Source organism: Solanum pennellii, chromosome 4 (assembly GCF_001406875.1).
Source record: "Solanum pennellii chromosome 4, SPENNV200".
NCBI lineage: Eukaryota > Viridiplantae > Streptophyta > Magnoliopsida > Solanales > Solanaceae > Solanum > Solanum pennellii.
Genome location: NC_028640.1, coordinates 70,109,543 through 70,120,453, shown reverse-complemented (window position 1 = coordinate 70,120,453; position 10,911 = coordinate 70,109,543). Strand labels below are relative to the sequence as shown.

The 10,911-nt window shown below is 32.5% G+C and overlaps 1 protein-coding gene across 1 annotated transcript; it reads left to right on the top strand.

Moving 5' to 3' along the window:
* The first annotated feature begins 3,499 nt into the window (after nucleotides 1–3,499).
* LOC107017004 (putative F-box protein At1g49610) lies at nucleotides 3,500–6,829 on the top strand. Its single transcript, XM_015217295.1, has 5 exons — nucleotides 3,500–3,538; nucleotides 3,648–4,403; nucleotides 4,515–4,550; nucleotides 4,639–4,794; nucleotides 6,524–6,829. Exons 1-5 carry the CDS (start codon nucleotides 3,500–3,502, stop codon nucleotides 6,827–6,829), a joined length of 1,293 nt encoding a protein of 430 aa, XP_015072781.1.
* The last annotated feature ends 4,082 nt before the right edge of the window (nucleotides 6,830–10,911 follow it).

The window sequence follows — 10,911 nt, the reverse complement described above, 5'->3', positions numbered from 1 at the left end:
TATATATATATATATAAAATTAGAAATTTAGCTTAAGAAAGTAGTCACTCATCCTAATATGGAATATTCTAAAACTGCATTGTTAAATTTACAGGTAGTCAGTCAACTTCAAATAAACTCAGCTTTTGCCAATATTAGGTCCATTCTGTTTGGTGATATGTGGTTGTTTAAGGAAACCGGAGGGCCACGAAGGTTTTAAAATTATAGTACATACTAAATGTAGTTATTTGGAATTGAATTCAGCTATTTTCTAGGTCTTTGGACAATATTATCACTCGATATATGCTCTTTGATGAAATATTTCTCATTTTTATGTATACTTATCAATTGCAATTTTGCACTTTATTTGCTCTTAAACTACGAAGCTCATTTTGATACAAATACTGAATCCTAGCGATTTTACCTCTTCAATTGCATGTCAGAGGCTTTGATAACCCTAACTTTTCCAAGGTCATTTCTGGCAAGTGTTTATAATGCCGAAGTCATTGCCTGTAAGTGATATAAAGTCGATGGAAAATGATTCCAGCTAATGGGTTGATAAAGCTGATTGGATATTGTTCAGGCTAGTAACTTGATATAAAGTCGATGGAAAATAATTTTGGCTAATGATATTGTGTTGACGGGAAATGATTCATGTGAGAGATTGATTAAATTGTGGAGTTGGTGCATTTTGATGCTTATGTGCGACTTGTTTGTCAATTGTGATTGATATACATGTTGCCTGTGACTAATTTACTTGACATTGAGATTGACGTACTTGATTGTTTGATTGCTGATAAGTGATTATTGAACTATGAATATTGGACCTTGTGAATCGTGTATTATAGAATTGTTGGTTGGGCTGATTTTTGTGCAGATTGTAGTTTGAGGAGGTTAGGTTGGAGAGTAAAGGGTGCTCTATTTCTAGCTAGGTGTCTTGTTTATTAGGTTGCTTACTAGGGACTGTATTCTTGGTAATTACTCCTTTCTTCTACACTCGTGTAGGTTCAAAGCCCGAACCTATGTGATCTCTTTCTCCTTCTCATTTTGAGGTTTGTCAAGGATTTGAAGAGGTGGTTGCTTGTCACTTTGGCGGCCCCTCTTTATCCTTTTCTTTATACTTTGTTCTATTTAAGAAACAAAGACCGAGACTTGTACTTATTCTTACTTTTGCCTTTTATGTATTTAGTGGCTTGTACATGTGACGATCAAACTTTGGTGATTCTAATAGAAAGAATAAGTTTGCTCTATCTTGTTCTTGTTCTATATTTACACATTTCTGTCGATTTTGTTGGTTGAGATTAACTTGTCTGGTGAGAATAAACAAATGTCATCACGTCTATTTTTGGACCATGGAACTCGCAAATCTATCTCCTAAAATCTCCCACTTCCCCTCGAATAACTTCACTAAATTAAAATTAAAATTCTGAATATTTCATTCATCCAAAATTTTCAAAATTATAGCTATGCAAACCAATATTGTATAATTATACAACCAACTATATTAGATACTTTAAATATGTATATTTATTTGGTTTAAAATATACTTTATTGGCACATAATTTCATAATTTTAAGACCCATACAAGTATGCAATATATACTTCAAATACAAACACCTTGTTGAAAATAGAAAGTCCAAAATATCCTTAATAATAGCAAGAAAGCTCATAGAGGTATCTAATGTAGGACAAAGAGCAAAATCGGAATAAAGGGCATAAGAAACCATCAACGAACATACTCGTAGTTCAAATTCTGGTATAAGTAGTTCCAGATCCTTGAATTTGCTAAGAAGACACATCGATAGTTCAAATTCTGGCATAAGTAGTTGCAGATCTTTAAATTTTCACACTATAAATGAAAATAATTTCAAAAAGTTAATGCAATGATGTAAAAAGAATTCGATGCGAAACCCACAACAGTATTCGACTAAAATGAAGAAACCCAAAAAGTTAACATTTTTATTAATTCCTAAAAAAAAATACTACGACAAACACTATGATAAGCTTCTAATTCAAGATGCTACATTTCATCATCTTCTTCTTCTTGATTAGCTTATCATGATATACTTGATCACCTTTCTTCTACAACAATTTCAACTTCTTTTCTTTAATTTTACAGAATTGTAATGCTTCTTCCAATTCCTTAATTCTATTCGCCAATCTTGAAATAACGGACTTGGATCGCATGTCCATCTCCTCATGATTCCTCCATCTAAAGTACTTGCATGAATTTTCCTAAAATAGGCCATACATAATGAATTTATTGAGACACTGAACAAAAAAAAAGTAAAGAAATATGTATTGAACTTACACGAAAGCGTGAACAGGACCAAAATCTTCTAGCTGGGTTGTCCTCAGACCACAAAGTCTGCAATTGCATCAAGTCTCCATGTTTGTATCGCATTGTTAAATGCAACATTAGATCGTTCTCATCATTACAAATGCGATTCAAGCTTGCATTTGACATCTCTCCCTCAAAACCTAATCACAGGAAATTGATTTTTCACATATTAAAAAAAACATAAACTGCAATCTCCAACTGCTAACAATGGAGAATTTTGGGAAAGAAGGAGCGAATTTATTTAATGAAGAAAGTATTTCAAATTGGGAATATCAAATGACGTTTAATAATTGGTTGGATGTTTTTTTTCCTTGTTGAACCGCCCAACCTGCGTGAGAGCACTAGTGGGTTTAAAACGGGTCAGAATGATATATTGTTTGTGCTATGTTTTTCATCAAACGTAAAACACAATACTTAAAAGTATATCAATTATAGATGTCCAAACATAAGAGTATAAATTAAATCATAATGAAAATAATTAAAAAGAGACAAAAATGGTTAACTTCAACTCAATTCTAAACACACACATATATATATAATTTGGTTATTTTGTTTTTTCAATTTTTATTTTTCTGAATCCAAAACTAAATTAAAAAATCAAGTAAAGTAAAAATATAAATCCAAATCAAATAAAAAATCTAAAAAACTAATCCAAATTTAAATTAGGTTTAATTTTTCAGTTTAATCCAAATAGTACACAACTACGTACCCCTACTTTTCATTATCTAGTATACCTTAACATAAATAAATTGTAATATGTACCTAATATTAATATATATAGACAAATTTAATTTATTTTTGTTGTGAAAAGTATTTTCCTCTTCTAACATCGTTTCCCGGCAAACTTGGTAACACCACCCCTGCCAGGGAGGAACAACTCTGTCGCCGTCATCAGCACTTGTCTTTCTTCTTCCGATCACAGGTACAGTTTATCTTCATTGTTGTGCATTAGGTGGTATAGACTCTAAACTGTAATTAAGGCTCCCTTTTTATATGTTTTCCCCGCCGCCGGTGTACGGAGCCCGCTCCAACATGACCCTCGGCTTGAACCACCACAACCCATGTTGGTTCCTTTTTATTTGCTGTTCTGTTAGTTCATTCTATTCGACGAATTAAAAATACAAACTTTATCTCATTCCCTTAATTCACTCCTGTAGAAATCAGTGCTACTCTCTCTGTATGGGGAAAAAAAGACAGCGACGATCTGTTCTAAAAAAGGTGACAACTTTCCTCTCCCTATCTAGTTGATTTGCCTCACAGCAGTTTGTGAGTTTCACTCTGTTGTTGTTATTTAAGAATCGATTGTCAATTGTTTTTTTTTTCTCAGGGAGTCTGTATTGCAGAAGATCGTATTAGTCAGTTACCTGATGAAATTCTGGTATATATACTGTCTTCTCTTACTGTTGAAGAAGCATCTTACACAAGTATCCTCTCAAGGCGTTGGCGAAGTTTGTGGACATGTATTGATAGGCTTGATTTTGATGCTACAGAACCCTTGGATGAAGTAGCCTCGAAATACAAGCTACGGAAGAAGTATCTGAGATGGGTCAACTCTACTTTACAAATGTGTAAAGAGCAAACACTCAGCCAATTTCGGATTTGTTTTGATTTAGACAAATACGCCCAGTATGATATTGATAAATGGCTTGAATTTGCCTTTTCTAGGAAAGTTCAAAGACTAGAGTTAGACTTACGTATAGAGGAAGACTATCCTCGTGATTTTAATAACTGTTATGCTTTTCCGGCACGGCTCCTTGGTCTTGGTGATTCTGCTCACTCATCTTCATCTAAACCTCATTCTGATAAACTCCAAATACACCCACTTGTCCAGCAGAATTTCAAGTCTCTAAAAATGTTGCTATTGAAATCCGTAAATGTGACGGGACAAGTTCTCGAGTTCTTTCTACACAATTGTCCATTTATTGAAACTATGGTTGTTCATGAATCAGGAACATTGGTAAATTTGGAAGTCGTTGGTCCGTCTCTCAAACTGAGGCACTTGGAGATATGGTACTGTCGTAATGTAGAATCACTTAAAATTTGTGATACAAACCTTGTAACATTAGGGACTTCGTCAGGAAGGGTATTAATGCTTAAGAATGTTCCGACACTGGTTAATGTACATATTTTGTGTGTGCCATACACTCATTTATTGAATGACATATCCTCTCATCTTTCTTGCGTTCTCTCTCAGCTGGAGGTCCTTACACTAGATGCTTGTTTTTCATTGGTTAGTGAACAGAACTTGAGTCTATCTACGCTTGTTTTACTAGCTTAGCACCTAACTGGTACCTTCTATGTAGTTTGAACTTCCGCAGGAAGAATTGGAGCATTACAATTTTCCTATACTTGCGAAGCTCAAGAAATTTGTTTTCATCACATTCAGATGTACATTGAGATGGAAAGGCCAGAGCCTCTTAGGCTGCACATCTATAATAAGGGCTGCCCCACAGTTGAAGGAATTTGAAATACAAGTAAGTATCATGTTTTGAGTTCTTTTTCCTATTTGGCTGGTACGGAAGTTTGATTTATTCGTTTTTAGCGATTCTGGTTCATGGAGTTTTTGATGCTGATTCTTGAGTATCTTAGTTATTGAAGCAGTTGAGCTTGAGTTGAAACAATTGTCATAAGCTAATCTTGAAAACATGGTACTTTTGCATTGTTGTTAACTCGCTTGACTGTGACGATATATAATTCCCAACTTCTAAGTAAGTGTCGTTATTCAATAAACAGTACACAACAGTATCAACAATGCACTTTGAATTATTACCTATAACAATCGCTCCTCTAGTTTCTTGTATACTTCTATTGAATTACTGTGTACCTCAACAACTTGTATGGTGTGGTATAATGAATTTCAGTTGCCAAATGACTATTACGCTCTCAATAAACCCACTTTCTTGTAATAATTATGCTGGTTAATGTCAGACAGACAGAAAACCAAGGTCTAAGAGAGTTTAGAGGTATGTTGTTGCCGGGCTGGGTAGGCTGGTAAAGGAGGAATGCACTGGAGTAGAGGTTTCAGAGATGAGGGATTATACAGTGTTGTTAGAATCAAGAGATGCTACTTATTTTATGAGTGTTCGAAGGTGGAATCCCAAAACCCAACCAAATGACTCTAGGTTCAGAGATTTAGAATCGATCATCTTTGTGGGGAATGGAGTTGGTACTGTAGAGGCAGAATTCTTTGCATGGTAGATGATGTTCTCTCTCTTCTCTTTATTTTCTTATTTGTTTTCAAAATCAAGGATTACTTTAGGGGAAAGGCATAAATCCCCTGGACTTGTTACGACTTTTCAGTTACACTTTTTGCAATGGTCTTATGACCACCTGAACCACTTTGGAGTGGAACAACTACCACGCTAAGCTCTGACATGGCATTATCAGTGTTTGCACCTCCATGTAGTGTGTGAGAGAACATACAAACTGAAATATATAACCTCTTGACACCATGTGTCCAAAAATAGAATTTTTCTTTTCTCTTTTCTTAGGCCCTCTAAAAATTCAGCTGTGACCCGCCACTTATCCCACTAGGCCACCACCCATTCCGGACCCTACCAGAAATTGCTCAGACACAGTCACCACCACTATTTCCACCACCCCTCTCCAACGTCCTCTCCAGAATCATGAGCTACTTTCTGTGGTTGAGATAGGCCAATGGTCTATCCATTTGCAAACCTTATTAATTCATAGCTCCAGTAAGATTGTCAATGACTATTTATATGGTTGTTTTGCCTGGTCAGGATTTGCTTGACCCTATGTTTTCATCTGAGGCAAGAACTTGAAGATAAATGGTGGGTGCTCATAGTAAGGAAGGCTTTGCCCAAGGAGTTACCTATTTGGATGCAGTCCCGGTTTTGATGCCGGAGAGATGGGATCCATAGACCTGAATAGAGTGTAGTATGCATTTCTCGAGTTCAGCTTAGAAAGAATTCTAGCTATTTTCATCCTTATTCAACACTCCAAACATTCATTTGCTAAAACCACTACACATCTATAGTTTTTTCTTTTTTTTTTTGGGAAAGTAAATATTTTATTACTACTAAGTGATAATTACAAAGCAAAAAGAAAAAAACTGGCGGGCAATGGAGAACCCCATGTCCATCATCCTTTTTGTTCCTTTGATTGTTTCTTTGCATCTTCTTGTTATATTTTTTGTTGTTTTGAGTTGTAATTTGTGTTCTACTTATTCACTTACGCCAGATCATGACATCAAGTCTGTTAACGGAGAAAAGAAAGTGTAAGAAGGGCATAAGATGGCCGCTTCCTCATCTCAAAGTGGTCAAATTGTGGGGGATTTATAGCGGCGTATTAAATCTTGAACTGGTTAGGTACTTTTTGGAAAATGCTGTTGCACTAGAGAAAGTCATCATCGATCCTACGGAGCCAATTTTCTGTCCACACCCTTTAACTCCTGAGAATATCAAAGTGTTGCAAACTTCTAGAAATCGTGCTAAACTCCAACTTGAACGTGAAGTGCCTCAAGCTATTGAGTTGGTCATATTGTAATTTTGTTTATATGTATCTAGAGGGCAGATTTTGTTTATTATTATGATGCTATCTTCTCTACTTCTTCATTTAACCGTACATATTTTTATTTTTACAATTGATAGAAATAGAGCATTGCGTCATTTTTTCTCCATTGATTCAAATTATTTCATTACCAAAATATAAGAGAGAACAGTAGAGGCATAACATGATTCTCCAACACAAACATTGAACTGCCTATCAAAGGAAACAATTTTCATAGCATCAAATTTGAACACAAGTAGGGAACTGAGGAACTTTCGTATATAGCACTCAAAAATCAATGAATCACTCAAAAATCAATGAATCCGAAAGTAGAAGATGAATCCAGTTACCAAATGTAATTGAGAGAATAACAAACACTCTTTAATGAATCTGAAAGTAGAAGATGAATCCAGTTACCAAATGTAATTGAGAGAATAACAAACTCTCTTTCCCCGATCATTCCTTTCATCGAACTGTTCTAAAGCAGTTTAAAGTCTGCTTTGTGAGCGATTTTCTCCATGCTTGACTTCGTCTTTTTATCTTTGCACTTTATTTTGACGCTACCACGGTAGGAAACTTGTTTCAAAATCCGCATGTTTTCTGCAGTTTCAGCGATTAACTTCTTCTTGCTTCTAATCCATTTTTGTATTTCTTCCATCTCCTTTAGTATTTTTTCTTTGCCATTGGAGGATCCCTTTCCCTTTCCCTTTCCCTTTGAAGAAGCAGAAGCGGCAAGTTGGGATAACTCAGCATATCTGTTCAGTTTTGAAACAGATTTCCTCTTAGCTTTTCCGGCACGAGGCATGATGACTCAAAATGGAATGAAAACAAAGAAACAATGACTTGATGAGATTCAACAATGGTGAATCAACGTTATGGATTCACAGGGGAGAAAACTGTTTAACTTTGATTCATGAAAAAAAAATGATGTATCTATCTGTACACAATATTGAAACTATGCTATTTATATATAGTGTCTACTCATAACCTTCTATTCTATTTAATCTAACTCAACCATAGTTAACTTTAACTAATATTGTAACAAACTCACTAACTAACTAACTTCTCCAGTTTCACTATTCATAGTAACTAACACTGCAATATATGGATGGTACTCTATGCAATAAAAGGTGTATATAATTTTAAAAATATATCTGATCAGTATAGTTTCTTTAGGCTTAAATTTGCTTCTATAACTTAAAACATTTCAAGTATACGATACACATTTAAATATAGATTATTTACTGTATCTCTCTTCCCTTTCATAAAATTTGTTTACTAATATTAGCGGTGTACAAAATCGAACCAAATCACATATCGAGTTAAACCAAAAAAGGAATCCGACTAGTGATTTCGTTTGACTTGGTTTGCTGTTGGAAAAAGAAAATCTGACTATATTTGGGTTGGTTTGGTTTCAACTGGAAAAAAACCAACCCGACATTATATATATAATTTTAAAATGTTATTTTATGCGTAAAAATACCTATTTTGATATAATTTTTAAGTATCTCTTATACTTTATTTTTTTCATGTTTGGAAATTAGAATTCTTAATGAATCTAATAAAGATTATAGTACATACATGTTGGTAATTATAATAAAGTTTAAATAAAAATTAAATTGATATTAATGCAAAAAGAAAATCAATTCAACACTAAGAATATGACAATAGTATTAAATATTTGTTTTTTAGTTTTACATAAATTTAGATGATTAAAATACGTGATATAATTTTACTTTCTTTTAATATTTAGTCATGTAATTAATACTTGCTAAACTTATTTTAGCATGATTTAGTACTTCAAATTATGATCATCTTCATTATAACTTATTAAATTTGCAATACTTTTTACGTGATTTTCATTATTATTTTTTATTTTGGGTATATTTTTACTAACCAACTAAACAAAATCTAAAGTGAATTTACAATGCCCAATCCCTTAATTAATTTTAGATAACTCCCTCCTCTTGTAAACATTAAAATACAAAATTTAAAAGAAAAGTGTGTAATAAAGAGGAAACAAATACAAATCCACGGATGGATCACTTATTATTATTCGAAGTAAATACTTTACAGAAAAGAAGAAGAGATCATTATATCATGTACTTAATATGCATTTTGTTTCATTTATAAAACATTATAAATAGCAAAGAAATTAAACTAGCAAGTCTTCTTTTTGATTGCAAATGTGACTCGTTATACAAATTTCGTAGAAGGTTTCACTATGATATTGACATAGTTTTGCTTCTATTTTTCGAATTCCCAACTCCTATTTCTTCTGCATACAACTTTTAACTTTGACTTCAAATTTTCATAATGCACAAATAGACACTTTAACTATCCTATCTTTCAATAAATAAACGGGATAATGCTCAAGTACCCCCTCAAACTATGTCCGAAATCTCAGAGACACACTTATACTATACTAAGGTCCTATTACCACCCTGAACTTATTTTATTAATAATTTTTTACCCCTTTTCGACCTACGTGGCACTATCTTGTGGGCCCAACGATGATTGACTTTTTTTTTCAAACTAGTGTCACGTAGGCTAAAAAGAGGTAGAAAATTACTTATAAAATAAGTTCAGGAGGGTAATAGGACGTTATTATAGTATAAGTGTGTCTTTGGGATTTCGGGCATAGGTTAAGGGAGTACTTGTGCATTTTCCCTAAATAAACACGCGATTTTTGAAGCCAAAGTGTGTGAAATGCAAACGCTCCCACGTGTATTAGTGAGTCAATCAGTGACTGTATACTAATCAAACATTTTACACGTCTTTTTTTAAAAAAAATATTTTACACGTCATTTTGAAACAAAAAAAAATTATAAAAGAGATTCATTAAGGGTAGAATTGTCATTTCAGCATTTTTTTAACTGTTGTGGGCCACGAAAATTACCTCTCACTTGCACAGAATGTGTGCATTTAACGCATTTTGCCAAGTAGAAATCGCGTATTTATTTATTGAAAGATAAGATAGTTAAAGTGCCTATTTGTATAAAAGTTTGAGGTCAAAATTAAATTTAAAATTAAATATAGAATTTGATATATCTATTATGCCATACATATATATATAAACATGAATAGTTTTTTAACCGTACCGTCTAAGATCTTATCTACATATTTCTTGAACAGTTTACTTTTTCTTTACAACTTTGTTACTTGGTGGTGTTTGTGTGTTGTGAAAGTTCTCTAGAATTACAATGGTTTTTGTTGGCTTTATTTGAATATCAAATATATATTGCTATATTGGTGTATATAAATATAAATTATAACGAATATATAAATATACAAGCTGAAATATAAATATCTTGCTTGTTGTTTTTAAGGAAATTTAAATCTAGTGTTGCATAATATATACTTATCTAGCAATATAATTCTTAATTTGTATGTTTCAGAATATAAAAGTAAAATAACATCGTTTGTCAAACAACTTCAGATTAATTGAAGGGTTCAAAACTCCAAAAATAATAATAATACATTCCTTCGATATATAATTACTCTATCTGCATAGAGAATTATTAGTCAAAAATTTGCATTTTTCTCGATCTTATTTCTCTCTTTCATTATATAAACCTTAAAATAAAAACAATATAATACTTTTCATTTTTCTTCACTCTTTATTTTCTTATACGCAAAATAAAACAAAATTAGAACTATTTATAAGTGAAGAATTTTTTCTTAAAATGAATTAGAAGAATGTGAGCAATAATGTGATTTATGAATAATAACTGACCTACAAATTACATGAGTTATAAGGCGTAATATAGTAGAACATGATTTAGTGGTTGAATAAGTTACACAAGAACTAATTAAACACATTCGTATCAATTTATATCCACTATAATGCATTTTGATATTAAAGTGTTATGTTCTAATACTATATTTTTTCCCTTCACTATTTCGATCACGTGAACTAATTTAATAAAAATATTTTAAAAATATAATTTTATCATCCCTCATTTTCTTTATTATAATTAATTTCGAAAGAAAATATGATATTCATAACTTTAATTAATTTTAAAATCTAAAAGTTGAAAAAGATTAAAACTCAAATTACAATATCTGTTATAGTAAAG

Excerpts from the sequence above, each read along its gene's own strand:
- LOC107017004 (XM_015217295.1), top strand. The coding sequence starts at position 3,500 with ATGGGGAAAAAAAGACAGCGACGATCTGTTCTAAAAAAG. Across the intron at positions 4,551-4,638 it reads TAGATGCTTGTTTTTCATTG|GAAGAATTGGAGCATTACAA; the intron begins GTTAGTGAACAG and ends GAACTTCCGCAG. Across the intron at positions 4,795-6,523 it reads TGAAGGAATTTGAAATACAA|ATCATGACATCAAGTCTGTT; the intron begins GTAAGTATCATG and ends CACTTACGCCAG.